General features: G+C 40.2%; 1 protein-coding gene across 9 annotated transcripts in view; it reads left to right on the top strand.

Annotated features, from left to right (window-relative positions):
• Positions 1–20,119, top strand: part of GRAMD1B (GRAM domain containing 1B) — a 152,694-nt gene that overhangs the window by 67,462 nt on the left and 65,113 nt on the right. For 6 of the 9 annotated variants that reach the window (XM_072426593.1, XM_072426596.1, XM_072426595.1 and 3 more), the window contains one exon: positions 10,023–10,233. In XM_072426593.1, the coding sequence (XP_072282694.1) occupies positions 10,023–10,233 (211 nt within the window). Of the gene's footprint in view, positions 1–6,775; positions 7,038–7,076; positions 7,359–10,022; positions 10,234–20,119 lie in introns of those variants that run through there. The other 3 variants (XM_072426603.1, XM_072426600.1, XM_072426599.1) reach the window with 3 other exon arrangements.

Consider the following 20,119-nt stretch of genomic DNA (forward strand, 5'->3'; position numbering starts at 1 on the left):
TCTGCTCTAAAACTAGCTGATCCAAACATTCTACATGAGCCACTTGTTGATAGAAAGAATATTATATTTTCGCCTCTGCACATGGAACTGTGTCTGATGAAGCAGTTTGTTAAAGCTTTGCCAACTGAAGGAGAATGTTTCAAGTACCTCATTTTGGCATTTCCTAGCCGGTCATTTGAAAAAAATAAAGGCCGGTGTGTTTGATGGTCCACAGAATCGGCAGCTCATCAAAGATGAACATTTCATCAGGACAATGTCAGAAGTTGAAAAAAATGCTTGGTTATCATTCAAAGCCATTGCCAAGGACTTTCTTGGAAACACACGAGCAAATAATTACACAGAAATTGTCCAGAAACTCTTGGAGAGTTACAAAATGCTTGGTTGCATTATGAGCATCAAGGTGCATTTTCTGCAAAGCCATCTTTCTAACTTCCCGGAAAACCTTGGTGCAGTCAGTGATGAGCAAAGTGAATGATTCCACCAAGATTTGAAGGTCATGGAAGGACGGTATCGGGGTAGATAGGATGTACATATGATGGCTGACTATTGTTGGAGCATCCGGCGGGATTGTCCTAACACTGAACACTCCAGGAAAAGCTATAAGCGTAAATTTTTACCTTAGCCTCTTACCCGATTATTTTTCAAATGTTTTACTGTAAATAAAATTGTCGTAAAGTAACAATAAATCCTTTGTATGAACAAAAGAAATGTAAATAAACAGTACATTCAAGTTATTATTTCTTTATTTTATTAATTGTATGTAAAATTTGTATGTTTTTTGTAAAACCTGGACGGTACCCTGTATCGTAAAAACTGAATGTGATAGCAAAATTGGGTAATTTCTGGATTCACCATCCAAAAATTGGTAAAAAAAACAAGTGTAAGATCTAACTCAACAAAAAATGCGTTCCCCAGTGTAATTACTTTATCCACAGCTCACAGTACATTAGTGTGCTGGTTAGTGGGAAGAATGCCTCTTACATTGCTGGCCATTGGAAAAATGTCGCCCTTACAGATAGCCGAAAAGATCATTTAGACTGACTGCTCATTGCTCAAGGAACCCTTAGCAACCTGTGGAAGAACCTAAGTTGAGAAGCCTTGGTGTAACCAGTGAGAAGGTTTAGGATGGGTTTGTACTCAGTTTGGATGGACATACTTTTGTTAGGGGAGTTTTTAGGAGATTGGCTCAATGTGTTTGGTTCTTGGATTTATCAATATGTAGATTGGAGGAACTGAAGGAAGTGTTCTGTAGCCAGCAGAAGTGCATTGGGCAAGACAGGAACAGGAATTTATGAACTTACTGGTATTTTTTCACTAACCAAGCAAAAATAACAAAATACTGTTATTAGTGATTTTAATGTTACTGCACCATGCAGGCGTTATTGTGTTTATTATTACTAATTATTATTAATATTACACAGTATTTATATAGCGCTGACATATTACACAACACTGTACAAAGTCCCTCAAAGGAGCTCACAATCTAATGTCCCTACCATAGTCATATCTTTTAATACAGTCCAAGGACAATTTTGAGGGGAAGACAATTGACCCAACTGCATGTTTTTGGAATGGGGGAGGAAACTCGCACAAACATTGGGAGAACCTGCAAACTCCATGCAGAAAATGCCTTTGCTGAGGATTGAATCTAGGACCTACCGCTGCAAAGGCCAGAGTGCTAACCCCTAAAACCACCATAATGCCGATTTGCTGCAATGCACCACATATATCTGTGCCATTGGCAGTGTGATGTGCTACATATAAATGGAGCACAACCTATTTTTCCATGTGTGGATGTGCATTACGGCCTTTTCACGGATGTGAATGAGACCTAACAGTCCAGTGCAAGAATCTGGTCATTATACCATATATAGATATCATTTTTTGATAAGCTTTTTTTTACATTAGGCTGATACATTTCACATCACATGTAAAACGAATTAAAATTTTAGATGGTAAATGTTTAAAAGGTCTTCTTTTATAGAAACATGGAACTTCCATTGACATCAGAAATATAAGCCAAATAAAAAAGATGGGGCCAGCTACATTTTTTAAGTAGAATGCTATGTGAAATATTCAGCTTCCCCAATTTTTAATTGAAAATAAAAAAATTGGCTTTTGATACAATATTTCATTAATGACACTGTCCATGCAATGTTACAATGTGGTTCAGTGCCCAGTGACTTCCAACCAACATCTGTGGGCCAAGGCTGCCCTACATTTACCCCCTTGGGCTCACAATACTCCTGGGTTATGTGGCTCCACATGTAAGGACCACTTGGTGCTGCCACTAAGTAAAAAGTTTAATTTAACATTCTTATAGGGTAAGTGAAGAAAGTCCTGCATTGCTATGTCTATAGGTATGGGAAACCTGCATGAACATAATTCAGCCATATGAGGGAAGGGAGCTTCTGGAAGAGCAGGCATGGGAAGGGTGGTTCATGTGCTTTAGGTGATTTGAAGGATTTGCCTACCCTGGTGTTAAACTGCCATAGACATTGGACCTGATTGATTAAAGCTTTCCAAGGCTGGAGAGGATACACTTTCATCAGTGAAGCTGGGTGATCCAGCAAACCTGGAATGGATCTGCTCCAGGATTCAAAACATTTGCTTGCAAAAGAAATCCATTCCAGGTTTGCTGGATCGCCCAGCTTCACTGATGAAAGTATATAATCTCCAGCCTTGGTGAGCTTTAATAAACCAGGCCCATGAAGTTTGCCTGATTCGACCCAAAATTCAGCCAAACCGGCTGACGTCTAATAACATCTTGAGTTTGCATGTTAAGTAAATGGCAGAACTGAACAATAAAATGTAATGGGAAGCAGAGAATGGATTATGTCTGATGTCATTAATTCTGTGCTTGTATCCAGAACTGAACTGTCTCATCACAGGACACTAAAAACAAACACAACTACAGAGAGAACATTAAAAAATAATTGTACATTGTGGTTACCATCAAGAAAACATTACAGAACCTTCTGAATCCCAGAACTGAGATTCTTTGAATTCTGAATGTTCATGTTTAAAGTTTAGGAGATTTTTTTTTTTACCCAACGTCTTTAAATTTAATTTTTTTTATATGTACCCGTTTATTTAAGGGTATGCTTGTATAGAACCCAAAGTGTGGCTCACTTTGTTTCAAGTACTCCAGGGTACCCTAATCTTTTTATTATTATTATTATTATTATTATTAATATTATTTTATAGCAAATATATATAGTATATATATTTATGTTATGATGGTATTTATAAGAAATACCCCCTGGAGCCATCTAAGTGACCCCGCGCTCTACTAATATTACTTTAATTATTATTAATATTATTATTATTATTATTATTATTATTAAAAAAGGATATGTACAGCGCTGACATATTAACCCAGGGCTGTACATTAAATAGGGGTTTCAAATGGCAGACAGATACAGACAGTGACACAGGAGAAGGTGAGGCCCCGAAGAGCTTACAATCTAGGAGGTGGAGGAAGTATCACACAATAGGAGGAGATATGGAATGATGGGGAGTAGTGAGCAATTTAGCCAACAGAAGAAGACGGGTAGGGGAGGTTGAAGCGTTGGGTTTTGAGTTCTCTTTTAAATGAGCAGAAAGTAAGAGCAAGCCAAATAGGACGAGGAAGACCATTCCAGAGAGTCGGGGCAGCTCTAGAAAAGTCTTGGAGCCGTGCGTGTGATGAGGTTATGAGTGAGGAAGTCATTAGTAGGTCATTGGAGGAGCGGAGAGAGCAGCAAGGGGAGTATTTTTCTATCAGATCAGAAAGGTAAGTGGGACACGAACTGTGAAGGCAAAGCACAGGAGCTTGGATTTGATTCTAAGGTGAAATGGAAGCCAATGAAGAGAACTACGAAGAGAGGAAGCAGAAGAGGTTGGAAATATATAAATGAGGTTCAGCTGCAGTGTCTGTGAGTTCTTGATAGAAAATAGATTGTCTGGACTGTCAAATATGGTGTATATCAGTGTTTTATAACATGGGGAATCCCTTAAAATAACTTTCAGGTCTTAAGGAAACCTCTTCTATAATTTCTATATTCACAGCTCACAGTATATTAGTATGGGGATCAGTGGGGAAAATTCCTCCTACATTGCTGGCCATTGGGAAGAATGTCACCCTTACAGATAGCCAAAAACATCATTGGTGTCAGGGGTGTCCAACCTGAAAGATACAAACTGCTCAAGAAAGCCCTAGCAACCTCTGGAGGAACCTTATTATTCGTCAAATCATCAATTCATTTCATACATTAAATCCTTTTATCATGTACCCACTTTTTTCTCTATAAGGTCTCTGGAGAAGCTTTTGGTTGGGCGTTGTACTGTGATTGTTGTGTCTGGGTTTTGTTGGATTGTCCTAGTTTGATCTGTACAGACAATGCCAGCTTAAACAATCGTGGAAGATAAATTGATTGGTTGAGTTGGATCTTCCTGGTGTTTATTGTTGATCTTCCAATATAAGAGCAGCACAGGGGCACAATGAGCTTCATTAAAAGGTTTCTGAACTTTTACAATTGATGAATATTAAAAACATCATTTAATCTCCATCTCCTATCTGTATGCATCTCAGATGATTACCAGCACCCTACACAGCAGACAAATACATTGTAACCCTTTATGACCACTACAGAAACATTGGGAAGGGTTAGAGCCATGTCAGATATTTTTGTGATCTGTGGGGAGATTTCTTCTCACTTCCTATCAGGACAGAAGGTGAAGGAAATCTCTGCAATGAGGACACAGAAAGCAGCTCATTCATATCTGAGGGGAGAAGGGTTAGATGATTATTTTATGATGATGATTATTATTAGTATTATTATTAATAATAATAAACAGTATTTATATGGCGCCTACATGTTATTCTGTGTTTTATATTAAATCTGTTATATTACTTTTAGTTTATTCATGCCATTTCTTGTACAGGGACAGGATGTTAAGGAATATCTACCTAATGATAGATAGAGATAAAGACCTGGCCATAATATCATCTTTTCTTTACTTTATTGCTGTACAGAAATCTTTTTTTTTCAGGTTCACATGAGGTCACTGCACATAATAATACATAAGAATCTTTGTGTGTATGACTGTAGGGATGAGAATTGTATCACAGGAGAGAATGTGATTGTATGAAATGATTCTTATATGTGGCCATTGGGTGTTTTCATGTTAGGTGCAGCTTACATAGTAATATGGCAGTCCAACCCTTCCAGGTGTTAGTTACTTCTCGCTGTGATCACAATACTCCTCCTGACAATGCCTCCATCTCATTTCTTATTCAGAAGGACAGAGCCATCTTTGTTCAGGCATCATGCAGAGTCATCATTTACTTCCTGGACTGCAATGCTGGCCCAGAGGTGACCCAAGCATGCCAATCCCGGTGTCTGTGCAGACCTCTCATTCCATGACATGGAGTCCGATCACTAAGGCAGCATACACACATAAAAGTTTAATTGCTGGAAATGATCTTTCATGATCTTTCTCAGTGGCAGATGAATGAACAAGCCTGTTCTGTTCTATGAAAAGTGAAGGGGAAAGGACGAGCGAGCAGCACCCCATTGTGCTCTCCTTCCTTGACTTGTATGGCGGTTGTTCCCCAATGCTCATTCATGGATCCGTCCTGACACATGTCAGATTCTTGCCTGAAACAAGCACAACTGCGATATTCATCTGACGTGTGTGGATAGCTTAAGAGTAAAAGGAGACTGAGGAAATGCTTCCTTTGCCTGCAGGAGACTGACAACATCTCACCCCAGGCAAAGTCACTGTACTCACGGCAAGCTGTTAGCCATAAAACACATTTTGTGAAATGTTGAAGGCCCATTCACACATATGCGCATGCATTCCTACGCACTGTCATACCATGCAATGCATTAGGCATTCCAGTTACTTTTCTGCAGAAAAAAACATGATGACCTATTTAGGCCTCACTTAGGGAGCTGAGAAGGTGCAATGGGATGCCTTTAAGAACAAATGGCACCCCATCATACAAAGCACACTATTGTCCTAGTAATTAAAAGAAACTATTAATTTTAATATACAGTATTGATATAGCACTGACATATTACGCAGTGCTGTACAAAGTCCATAGTCATGTTACTAACTGTCTGTCAAAGCTAATCTAATGTCCCTACCATAGTCATATGTCTTTATTATAGTCTAAGGTCAATTTTAGGGGGAAGCCAATTAACCTAACTGCATGTTTTTGGAATGTGGGCGGAAACCGGAGTACCCAAACACTGGGAGAACCTACAAACTCCATGCAGATAATGTCCTGGCCGAGATTCCAATCTGGGACCTAGCACTGCAAAGCTAGAGTGCTAACCACTGAGCCACTGGACTGATTGGTTGCTGTGGGTTAGTGTGCACCAGATTTCCATGTAAAAGTTTGCCCCATGTCATATATGAAGTTGTTGTATTGCTTTGGGATGTGGCTTGCAGTCATACTTTGTGTTTGCTATGTGAGCCACCCGGCTCAGTGATTAGATGCTGCTGAATGCTGCATTGACAGTCACTCCTCCTCAGGCCAGATAGGAGGAGGCTGCTGAGCCTGATCTCTATGTTGGTGCAGTTATCTGCACAGGTGTGAGGGTCACATGACTGCCCGCACATCACTCTGCATGGCTGTGCATTGAAGGGCAGCGATGGAGGACAGGCTCCCAGCAAAGGGCAGGAAATCTAGAAGTCCAGGATGCCTGGAAATGAAAGGGGAGAAGCCATATGTGTTCTAGACAGCCTGTGATCCACCGAGCAGCTGTGAGTCAGGGAGGTGGGGTGGTCCATGAGTGCTTATCCCCTCCCATCACACAGACTCAGCTGCAGGAGGGTGAGAGAGGAAGAGCTGAAAAAAAGGCTTCCTTATCCCCTCTGAGTACCCCAGTAATAAGCTTCCCTGTGTATGATGGGGGGGCTCTGAGATGGATCTGGAGGTGAGTAGCCCTCCTGCCTGCTCACTGTCTTCCCTGCCCCCTGCTGCTTTTTCTGCATGAATGAATGGATCAAGCGATGATGCTGGCTCATCCTCTCATGGCTGCCAGGTTAGTGCTGAGGCTTCTGTGTGCTGTATGTCGCCTACAGTTGTGTGACCTTGTGAGGATGTGGGTGCATGTATCTACCTCCTGCCATGGGCCTGATGGCAAAGGGGGATAAGGACACAAGGCTGCTGCGTGCTGTGGGAATGTCTGCATTGTGACACATTTTGCTGCGGAGTTCCTGCTGTCCTCTCTCTCTGGATTCTGTGGTAGGCACAGCGCTTCCAACAATCGTCAGTGCCAGCTCCCACCCTGAGAGATGCTTATATTATCAATGCGTCATCCTGGGTGTCACCGCAGTGTAAATGAGTATTGTGCATCCTGCAGGTGAGCGCATACATTTTTTGTGATCACACTGACCTGTACTGCATACGCTTTTCTGCTATACATTAAGCAGCGTGCAATCGTAGGGTGTGTCTCTTTTTTGTGTCTAGTTTGGGTTTTGTTCCTGGCGCTGCAAAGTTTTGTGTCAGCCAGTGTTTACCTATAAGCTGCTTTCTCTCTGGGGTATGAGCAGGTGGATGGAGGCCTTATGTCCTCCTCTGTTATTAGAATCCCTCCTGAGATTTGGCTTAAACTCACCCCATAAGGTAGGTTGCCATAAAATAAACAAGTGTAATTGCAGGGACGAAAAGTTAGGCGCAGCGTATAATCTGTGTGACACCCCTGGCATGCTTTGTAAACACGTACTAGAATCATGGCACGGCGCTTTGATGCCTGCGCTTGTAGAACTCAGAAGTATACAATAAAAAGGATGATGAGGACTTTATACTTGTTTGTAAGGAAAGGCAAAACTAATATAATCTTAATAAAAGTATACAAAGAATATGCCACAGGGAAAGTGACATGCAAGGCTCACAATTGTGGTGGGAATGCTTTGCTTCTCATCAGGACGGGCGGTTGGGTATTCAGTGCCACCTGGCATCCATTGCCTGGGTATCTCAATTAGCAAAGCCATGGACATTGTTGCATCAATTTCATAAACTTCCCTCCGTGCATGCACTTGACCTCTTTCCCAAGCTGATATCATTAATACTTTGTGTGTTTGTGTACTTCCAGCCTTATATCTATGTGTTTTGCACACTGGTGGCAGGTTAAGCACTTTATTCTTATTATACAAGCACTGACAACCTGCTGGTGCAACCCGCTGCTTTAATGGTGATTATCAGAGCCGGTGGTAGATGATGTTTGCTCAGACCAGTGCAAGGTGTAAATTATAAATATATTATTCCATTATGTAAGGAGCCCATGGACCCCCACCCTGAGCCGATTCCAGCATGTTTGCACTATGTGGGTCTGTAGGAGAAAAACAAGATTGAATGTACCATCAATATGGGATCCTGTGCACCTGGGTAAACATAGGCTGGGGTTATATTGTTCTGTACAGGAATCATCATCATTGAGCCTGAGCTGTTTTCTGTAGTTGGCAGTGAGATCTAATGCCAGATATTGAAGATGATTTACTAAACCAGTTACAGATCTTCATACAATACATTTTCTTAAATAATCCAATCATGCGGAAAAACAAATTGCAGTTTGCTTATTTGATTTGCACATGATTGGATAATTGAACTCAATACTCGTACAATAATTGTGTGAAAAGTCTCATCCCCTTTAGTAAACTGTAGTTAAGTTCTCACAAGGGTTGTAGAAAGTCCTTGGCCTTCGTAAACCCAGCGGGAGAAATGGGAATACAATTTGTATGCAGTGTTCTCCCCTGCCCCATTTAGCTGGGAGCACCACCCGGCACTTTTCATTAACCACCTGGCTGTTTTTGGGTAGTTACTGATAGGTTGGGTCACAATACAAGGTGTGCCACCTGCCTAAAATTTCTTCCCACCCAGTTAAAAAAAAAATCCTGGGTTGAGCACTGTGTATGTGTTACTGTATGGTGGAGAATATTGGAACTACTAATGCCATTGAAAATATATCTATTAATTTAACTGATGAAGTGGCTTGGAAAGCTGCAAAACTTCTTCAACATTACAAGAACAAGTCCAGTTGAATGTGACTATTACTAGATTTCCGTGTTGTCACACTCTTCTCTGTGCCAGTTATTCTTTTACTCCTTGTTAACTTTAGTTGGAAAAGGAACTGCAGAAATTTCCCAGCCCGTCTGAGTTTTGTTTTCCACCTTCTGAATGTCTACAGTGTCTGATCATTCCTCGGATGATGGAACTTTGGAGATATCAGTGCCAGGATTAGATAGGAATTGGCTGAATAAAAGGTTATAGAAGCCCTATGACAGGTCAGGATATGGCTGTGCTTTTTAGATACTGTTCTTCTAAGAGATAGGATCGTTCACAGGCCAAATGTGGGCAGAGGGTGTGGATAGTACACAGTGGTCACAAAAATGAGTTTCACAATTGTTCTTTAGAGAAATGGACGTGGTACTGAAATCATTGAACAACAAGGTCTCTTTACATGTGCATAGGACAATTCTTCATTTGGGTCACCCTGCATATGTATATATGTTGTGTATTGTTGTGTTCCTTGACCTATCTCATTTTGTCTCCTCTTCAGCCCTCAGTCAAGGATGTATGTCTTTCTGGTTTAGAATCCCTTCCATCATAATCATTCACCGCTGCATGTCCTTCTTTCCTTTGCTTTGAACTGAGCTTTATAGAGCTTTGCAGTCTCCCTCGCTTACTGCTGGCTGTAATGTGGCTTTGACTGTATTCACGTTGGCTTGTCCATACAATTCCCTTGCTGTTAGCTAGCTGTTAGATCCTAGCTTCTTGTATGTACACCAGTGATGAATTCATTTGTCTGACCCTATGAATTGCTCAGGGCTCCCAACCTTGGCTGTCACATTCGCTCCTGTGATTTCAATTCTGGCTAGATCCTATTCAGTTCTTCCCAGTAAAAGTGTGTTTGCGCTTCACTGTATTTAGTTTTATTTATATCCTTTTAAGTCATAGCATTAGAGAAGCAGGAAAGCTGGTAGATTAGTAACTTTTCATTTCTAAATCTTCTCTTTCCCTTCCTTAGCACGGCAAGTAACTCGAACCGAAGCTCGCCTGCCTGTTCTCCTGTCCTACGCAAACGCTCCCGCTCTCCAACACCACAACAGAGTGAAGGGGAAGCCATGGTGGAAAAAAGTTCGGACCATTCTTCAGACAAATCTCCTCCCACTCCAGAGCCAGGGGTCCAGCGAAGTGGGTCATCTCAGTCGGGACGCAGTGGGGGCAAAAATTCCAAGGTACGCACGGCTTCTTTTCAAACCATGGCTTGTCCATTTTGTCATATTGATGATCTTTTGTGCTGCTGGACAGAGTTTAATGTATATGATATTGCTTTATGTGTGTATTGGAGCAATAGGAAGGATGAACCAGATGTTTCCTGTTCACAGTTATATATTGCATTCATGTGTACCAGCCTCAACCTTATTTCATAGATCTGTGTCGGTGTCATTCATATTCTGAAGCTATTTTATTACAGAGATAGAGGCTTTTCAACCAAAGTGAAAAAAGTTAACCTTTAGAATGTTCACTTAACTACCCAAAAATATAAAACCGGAATATTTGCTAGAGCTTGATTGGGCTGCTGATGTGAGCAAAGCTTCATCTCATTTCCTAAGCTCTGTAAGCATTAAGTTTGCTCATTGATAAACATTAAGTTTGCTGGGCGATCACTGTATATCTCTTCACTAAAATCAAACCCACTGACTTCCAAAGAATAGAAGATGAATAAGTATTCACACCTAAAAATAAGTTAGGAGGAAATCTACAAGTGATGAAATACCCAAATTACTGAAATGCCTGAATCTTAAAGAGAAAGCACAAGCCGAAAGCAGAACTAGGCCTGCGTTCCAGCAGTTTGCACATTGAACTCATTCAGGAGGAAAGAGAAAAGTATGAAAGCTGAAATGAGGGTTAAAGCTTGCTACAACCCAAATAGCTGATCTGAGTAAAGTGAGATCTGGATGGTAGCTTTCAGGTCCTGGAATGCCGTTGCTTCATGAACTTTATCGGCTCAGCATTTTCTGCTGAATAGCTCTGCACTTTGTATGCTTAATTTCCCAGGTTCTGCATATCATGGAAGGAACATGCTTTAGAAAACACATCAAGCTGTAAAATCATGAACCTGCAAATATGAATTATGTCCAGCTGGATATAATCGTACGGGGATGTTCAACTCGGATACATGTACATGGCTCCATCCATGATGATTGTATCCAGCACTTACCTGCAAGAACTGGGCACATTCCTCCGTCTTGTTGGGTGAAATGAAACTTTCTGCCAGGAAATGACAATGAATAGGAAAGGTCTTGCGTCATCAAATGTCTTATTTTTGCAAAGTTGACAATTTGGGTATAGGGTGATTTTAAATCAAATTCAAGTGCTACACAGAGTTCCTTGGCTGGGGATTTGGCTTATATTGTGGAACCTTTACTTACAGTGTAAAAGCTTCAAAAAGCAACAAACAATTTTTAACTTGCTGTTGCTTTTGCACACTTGGCTTAACATATTAGGCTTTATAAATAATTGTTTAGGAAAATGTACTGGTCATGGTGAAAGATATGCCCCTAACCTTGCTGCCTATTAGAGTACACGGCTTGGCCTGCACATACCTGTCCATTGAAGGTCCTTATATTACCATAGGATGGTTGCTGAATATATTTCACCTCTGATAGGGAAAGAAACAGGGAGCTGCAATTGTTTTGCATGTATGGTGCAGGGCTGCCTTACTATGTTTACTCTAGTAACTGATTCATAGACATCATAGGTATAGGTATCAGCATACACCTATTAGGTTTCCCAAGACATTCTATGATTGTTTTAGTTTAAGAGCAATAAGTAGTTTGCATAGTTCTGACAAGTTCCCTGTAACGTGTGGTTTTTATCTACCAGTAAGTGTAGTACAGGTTGACATTCAAAAATCCGGCAACCCCTGGACCTACGGAGTGCCGAATTTTTGAAAATTTCAGATTTTTACAGGTATAGATGCTGTATATATTTAACAGAAAATGACTACCTGTACAGTCCTTTAAATGGATGCTGAATACATATTGGGGCTATACAGCAACAAATAAATGAAAAGGAATGAGCAGGAAACAAGACCCAACAGCTGGAGTACAGCGTTATGAAAACATAAATGGCGCCTCCAGAACAGTGTAAATTTAAAAATGCACTCCAAAATCCATGCCGGAAATCTGAAGGAACGGAATTATCGATGACCGGATTTTTGAATGTCAACCTGTAAAATTTAAGCAGCAAAATTGCAGCAACATTACTTTTTATTATAGTTTTTCTTTTTTGAACAGCAGGGAAGGAGCTCACAATGAACAAGCTGCTTGTAACTTAATCTTGGAGCATCTCACTACTGTCCTGTATCAGTCATTTCTTTCATCCTCGCCTCCTTTACTTGGGTTAGTTTGTATTATAGTCAATGGCTGAATGTTCATTCGGTGACTGACAAGTGTTGAGGAATGTGATGAGCGAAACCTCTCTCCATTAACCTTGAGCCATGTTAGAGTGTTTTCTGTATAATTATCACATCTTCTCTATAGACCTGGACATCCTTTTTGTTCCTGATACTGTTGAATGTTCATGGTTCCTCTTTAACTGTAACATGTGTTAGTCATTCATATATAATAAAGGGTAAAATCACCTTGTAAGGTACCTTGTAGACAAATAATTCCATATACTATGCATATTCTGGTTTCTGAAGGACCAGTGTAGTACTTGCCTAGGAGCAGCAACTGGCTGGTGCCTACTGGTGAATGAATATGGGAAACGGGCTGCAGCAAGAGGGTGAATGTGAGCAGAGCTAGAGGGATCGGATGACGGAGCATAGTCTGTATATATAGAATTAAATATGGCAAATAACAGCTACATTATGCCTCAGGAGGAGCAACCATATAGAGGCCTTTTTACCTAAATCAGTCCTTTGTAGCCTCTAAATACAGAGAAGGAGCTGTAACCTATATAAACACAGCTCTGGTTGTATGCAGGTCCTGCAATGTGCACAGCTTTTACTAGACTTAGGAATTAAGAATTTAGTAAAACAGGGTTTGAGTCCTCATCTATCATTGTTTGCTGTCTGTGTCCTAGCTGGGGTGAATCAGACTTTCTATCTGTCCTGTGACCTGAAAGTGAGAGGATATTCCAAATGTTACTCTTGTCATCAGAACATGATTTGAGGAAAACCAAACATTGAGAACCCCTCTTCTTATGACAAATGTCTAAGGCGGATATTTACTTCCTGTTTTTTAGATGGCTGCTGTGCAATGCATATGACTGGTGTATAAATAGACCAGTTAATGAACAGGGATTATTATCTTCAAAGGAAAATTAAAAAAACATGCATTTGATTGGATGGTTGAAATGAGCTCAACACCCTATTCATATTTTATTAATCCATTCTGTTGATGATATCCAGCTTCGCCTTAAATGACTATGCCACCCAAAATGAAAATTTGGTCTTTGGCGGAACACTTCTGCATATTTGCTATTGTTAGTTTTCCAAGTTTTGGTTGCCATTTTCCCCTTTTTTGCTGCTTTTCTGTGTCCTGTTAGGCCAACCAACGTTTGCACATTTTCCTGTCAGCATAGAAACCTCTGTAAATACATAAAACTGGAATCCCCTAAAATCACAAGAAAACTTGGTTCTGTTTACTTTTTGTGCACCTCACCCCCAAGCCAGGTTCTGGTTTTCATTCATTGTTGTCCATGGGCAGCTCATTCAAGATAAATAATCTCCTTGAAGGTCCTGCGCGGCTGCTGGGCAGAAGGTCCTGCCATGGCTCCTGGCTGCTGGGCAGAGGGTCTGCCATGGCTCCTGGCTGCTGGGCAGAGGGTGCTGCACGGCTCCATACCTCAGCTGTGCCTTGTTAGAGATCCAAGGGGTCAGGAACAAGACTATCACCTTGCTTATGGATTGAGAGTTATAGTGTCTGGTGAATGCTGCTCCCCTGAAGCATACAATGTCTAAGGAGGTTTCTGCATATAACACATATCATATTTTGGGAAGCTGCTAAGACAAAGTATCACTTCTACATTAGCAGTTTCTTTGTTTTGCCCTGCATTCACTTTTAACTATATCATAGGTTTAAAAGTTATGTTTCTCTGTTTGTGTAGATTGTAAATCTTTGAAAGTTCCGATCCTCTCTCCTTGCTAATGGTAACTTCGAGTTTCTGTAGGTAAAGTTGTTCTCAGGAAGCGATAGTTCATAAGATATCCAGCTGTGGGCCTACTTCTTGTTCCCAGTTATAGCTGATGTGTAAAATATGTATCAGCCTTGCAGTGGTTGGAGATGTTCTACATATCTCTAGAGAGGTCATTCAGTTTATAATCTGAAAATTATTATTGCAGAATTTAGGCCATTCCGCAGAATCTACTGGGTGAATAACTCACAAGTTGATACGTCGGTTGTATGCAGGCGGTGAGCAGGGATATCATTCTGTTGTGTTAGATGAGAGAGAACCTGGCCTAAAATAGATCTCTCTCTTCTCCTCTAAACCCACCGAAAAAAAGAATGTGCAGATTTATTTGTATTTTCACACAAATTTTACATCCCTATAGTGATTTGTAAAGAACGTTCTGACCCATGACCATATCACACATATACATAGACCTGCATATAGAGAAAGACAGCTCCTGATTTTAGGTTCCAGTAATTACCAAATATTTAAAAATAAGAAACTGATGATCAAAAACACATAACACCTTCACTGTAAACTTATCATTGTAATCAGCACTACAGACATAATACAGAAAATCTTTACTGTAAACTGGCGCTTGCTCTCCCCCACAATCCCTGTTGGTTTTTTAAGGCCAACCAATCAGGTTGGGTGAAGGCAGACTTACCGAATCGATAAAAATTGCTTCATTTTGATTTTGATTTTTCACTGCATTTGCCATCTGCTTATGGATTACTTAGCTGGTGTGACACCTCTGGATAATTAATGATGGAGTCACCTATTCAGGAGAATTAACATTTAAATATTACAGATCACCTCCATCATCATATGTGCTGGATCTCTTATTATTGTCAGTGATCATGTCACCTATAACTAACTCACCATATGCAAAACTGAAAAGTTGGGATTTTCCTGTTTTTAAATATAGATAGGAGGCCAAATCTTTCCTTCTCTGGCCCCCTCATACAAGAAAAATAATGGCTGGATTTTGTTTATTTGGGCAGCATTGACTTTCTTCCGCTTTCTCCTCTATAATGCTTTTGATCAGTTCGTGAGCAATCTTTGTGTTTTAATCCACATATTTGTTTAAAAAAGCTTCTAAATTCTTTTTATTTAATCCCTTGCTTTATATCAGGATTATTAGAGAAAATAGAAAGTTCCTTATTAAATAATTTGATGCATAAAGCAACACTCACTGCATACACCTTCACCAAATAATTTTACCTGCTCGGTTGCTGCTTACATCACATCTGCTGCCATTCACCTAACGTGTGGACTTCCAGTTCTTTACCAGGAGGTATCAAGGTCTGTTTATATCTCTTAAAACATCGACCTAAATATGAAGGTAAATCCTAAGAATGCTAAAAATTTGTTTCCCCACAAATATGTAAAGCTATCACACATCAATTTCATTTTCACTATTTCCTACAAATTTATTAGACATTTCCTGTCTCTGCTGGCAAAGTGTAGCACTTTTATTCAATGGTCCCGATGTAAACTAAAAAAGGCTCAGATCTTTTAAAATCCAAGATGTTTGATCTCCATTATTGTCCAACCTGTCATGGTCTGTTTTTAGCTGGTATAAACAATGTTGATTTAACAAATATATGGCTAGGAAAAAACCTACTGAGAAACAAACTGCTGACTTATTTTTCTAAATGCCGGTTGCCTGGCTGTTCAAGTGATCCTTTGATGTCAGTGCTTGAGTCACTGATCAGCACCTTTTTTCTAGCCCTGAGAATTTGCATGACATCCAGGCAGATAGCATTTTCAGAAATAAGTTTGTGTTGTTCATCTATGTATCTCAGTACAGTTTTGGAGCTAAACCATTCCTCCATCCATTATCTTTCAGCAACTGACCTCGCTAGGCTAGCTTAGTCAAGGTTTACCAGGATGTACACTTACTGACTTGGTTCTGTTCACTTTTTGTGCACCCCAGACCCAAGCAACTTATTAAAGATTTCCTGAATAATGTTTCAAAGAAAAATTGGGAGGCAAACGTGCAACCAACCTCCTTTTCCCCCCACTGCAAGCCAGCTGTATGTTTCTGATTGCAGCTGGTCTGTAGCAAACTCCTTTAATTCTTTTTGCACTTTGGTTTGAAGCGCATCCAAGGACGGTTGTTAACTTCAATAACCAATGGTGAGGAAGACTTCTTAAATTTCATTCTTTCACTTCTATGATGATTACATATTCTGAAATTTCTAAGAACATAAAGAGAAGTGATCACTGAGAGATATTTCTGTCCCAGTTCTATTACAGCTCGCCTGGTTGGTGTTCAGATGTACCACTGAAAGTAGAAAAAAAACAAAAGATCGATTTTATATCCGGGCAATTCCATGAAAGGAACTTCTTTCCTGAATTCAGAATGAATTCAGCAATGGAAGCTTACATCATCTCCTAGTGATCAGTCTAATTTAAAGGAGAACTCCATGCATGGGAGGCAAACATGGCTTGGTCTCTGTGCCGTATTATCAGTTCTTGTCATCATGACTAATAGATCTCTTGCTGTACTCCCAGAATGAGAGCTGCGGCATGCATATTCCACATCTCTGGTGTCATTTTTTGCACTTGGGCTGTGAGATAATTTCCCTTTTCCATAACTCTTCTAGAAATGGTACTAAAATATTAGTTTCTCAACCAGAGTTCTCCAGTGGTTGCTAATGCTTCCATGAGCATTTTGTACCTCTCAGGTTAGTTTAGTTGACGCCATCAATCATTTTGCATATCTGTAAGCATGCAACTTTTTTGCATGGCACAACCTTGGGGTCTTGGCAATCAGTATTATCATAGTGGTAAATCTTACTATACTATTTCTTGTCTCTATCTGTAAGGGTGACATTCTTCCCAATGGCCAGCAATGTAAGAGACCGATGGCCACTTTGGATATAGTAATTGAAGAAGGAGTTCCCTGAAGACCTGAAAGTCATTTCAAGGGTTCCCCTATATTATAAAGGCAATGCTTGTCATAAGAGGTTCCACCTTCACCATTGTATAGTGTGTAAATATAAATCACAAGGGTTCTAAATGGTTAATAGACAGAAACTGAATGTTAACCCCTCTATCAGGACACAGTGTGAACCCAAAAGCACTCGGCACTGGCTTCTGAATAATATTCCAGTCCCCTGTGTATTGGATGACTGTGCCGAAAGGGAGATTTTACATGACCCCATATAGGAAAGAGTTTGATTTCAACTTATGGCCGCCACTATAATTGTGAGCTTGTAATGTGATTATAAAAAGCATAAGCACAATGTAATGTATATATAAAAAGCATAAGCGCAATATATTTATATACCGTACATAAACTGTTTAATGTTTGGGCATTCATTTTTGCTATTTTTAGCACTTATTCTCTGAATATGCAGAATGTAGAGCCGATCAGCTGGTATCTGGGCCAGGCCCCTGGTGAATGGCTGCAGAGATGTATGCTGCAGCCTATATCCCTGTGTATGGCAGCATCTGCCGGCTGGTTACTGACATATTCTGCCATTAAGATCTCGCCTCCCGTGCTCTTGTACGCAGCTCCTTTATCTGCAACTACAAGTCACTGAGCTGCAGTTGAGAGGTGTTCATCGCCACTTAACGGAAATCGCAGCCAAGAAACACTTAGCTGTTCCTGTGCTTTGTGTGTGCAGGAGATGGAGGCCGCTGCCAAAACTTGACATTCTATCCTGGAACTAAACACTTGTCACTTTGGGTCACCTCGCAAGTGGCAGAAGCATGTGTGGATCTCCAAGGTCACTGCGAACTCCGGTCACTCATATCAACACGCCGCTGTCCCACTGCTGCCAATATTTATACATTGTGTATGAGAGGATAGAAGATTGTCAGGATGATGATACTAATGTCTGTATAAACTACAAGTCCTACCTTGTACTGTTCCTGCCAAGATCACATTCATGGTGTGTATATTCCCCCCACCTGGGCTATGGGATTTCCTCAATCCAAACATAATCTGCTGGGTTACCTGGCTTTCTCCTTAAATTTACACTGTAAATTATATGGAACATATAGGAACTCTGCTATGAGAAAAGAAACTGAACTGAATTGGGAAAAGGTAATTAGTGGGTACATGATCACCTTGTATGAAAACATTTATGGAATAAGAAAACTTGATACAAAGTTGTTCACTTTTTTCTATTGCAAATGACAAAGGGGCAATTGGTGTGTAATGAAAGAGAAGTTTAAATTCCACATACAGAAAAGTTTTTTACAAGAGATGACAACCTGGGGAATAAACTTTCATGTGAGCTAATTCTAGGATGCAAGTTTTTCCTACCTCAACAAACTAGAACTAACTATTAATACTGATCAGTATTACCATTGTATATTGCTGAGATAGGGAACTTCCAACTGCCCTAGGGGATCAGGAAGGATTATTTTATTTTTATTAATATTAATAAACAGGATTTATATAGCGCCAACATATTATGCAGCGTTGTGCAATAAATAGGGATTGCAAATGACAGACAGATACAGACACAGGAGGAGGAGAGGACCTTGTCCAGAAGAGCTTACAATCTAGTAGGTGGGGGAATTAACACACAATAGGAGGAGAGATATGTAGTGGTGGGAAGTAGTGACAGTTTCAAAAGACAGAAGAAGATGGTTAGGCAAGTTTGAAAAATTGGCTCTTTTTTATTATTATTATTTGTATTATTACTATTAGGAAAATCAGATTTTGCATTGTAAAAGTTTTTGCCTTTTCTTAATCAGTTGTGGGTTTAGGGTTCTGTAGATTTTATTAACGTTTTTGTTTAAATTTGTTGCTGGTGTGTCTTTTGTTTTAACTCCTGATTGTCTGTGTATGTGATTAATATTTTTTATTAAACAGTATTTATATAGTGGCAACATATTATGCAGTGCTTTACATTAAATAGGGACATTGGAGCTCTTCTAAAATGAGGACTGAAGACGGAATAATGAGTAAATGAACTTAGGATGTGGTATGGATGGAATTCATAAATGTGCAGAATTAAACTGAGGTCTGATATATTCCTGAACTGCATACCATGCTAGAAATCATTTGGCCATAGAAAAATAAATATTAATATGTTGCTTAATTTTATTTATTCATGAGAAGCAAAAGATCAAGAATGTACAGAAGCCTCAGCTTTGACATCGCAGACGGTATATTTGCTGAATGATTGTGAAGATAAAAGTGTAGCAGGGGCAATAATACAAATTATACACAGCTACATTCTCCTTTCTGCAGGCACTAAGACTTCTTATAAAATACATAGAAGGCCATATTAGGGTTTGATATTATATAGTTCTTTAGGCCCATTTTTGTTGAGATTACTTTATTTTCTTTGTAACAGTGAAATTGACTCCAGCACTATTAGTTTATGGAAGTGAATGGGGAACAGAGTTTATAGACAAACAGAACAGAAGCTTAAAAGACAAATAAAAAAGTACTACAATAGAGCTCCTTCCCTAACATTTAGTAACCCTCTCCTGCCTGTGCACCAAACCTTACCTTACACGTAACCCCCTCCTCTGCCCAAAGATTTTACCCTCACTGTCCTGACCCTCATCTGCTCTAGATTCTTTTATCCATTCTTTTAAACAATCTCAAGATTGTTTTATTGATGTGTTGATTTTTAGTAACATTTTAGCTGTAGAAATAGTTCTGTTCAGGAATAAACATGAGTTGGTGTATACGGTATGGTGTTCCCCTCCGGCACCCAGGTGTTGTAACCCTCGCCCTCCGGCACCCAGGCCTTGTACCCTCGCTCGCCCTCCGGCACCCAGGCGCTGTAACTCTCGTCCTTCGCCACCCAGGCGCTGTAACTCTCGTCCTTCGCCACCCAGGCGCTGTAACTCTCGTCCTTCGCCACCCAGGCTCTGAAACTCTCGTCCTTCGCCACCCAGGCGCTGAAACTCTCGTCCTTCGCCACCCAGGCGCTGAAACTCTCGTCCTTCGCCACCCAGGCGCTG

Source organism: Pyxicephalus adspersus, chromosome 11, assembly GCF_032062135.1.
Source record: "Pyxicephalus adspersus chromosome 11, UCB_Pads_2.0, whole genome shotgun sequence".
NCBI lineage: Eukaryota > Metazoa > Chordata > Amphibia > Anura > Pyxicephalidae > Pyxicephalus > Pyxicephalus adspersus.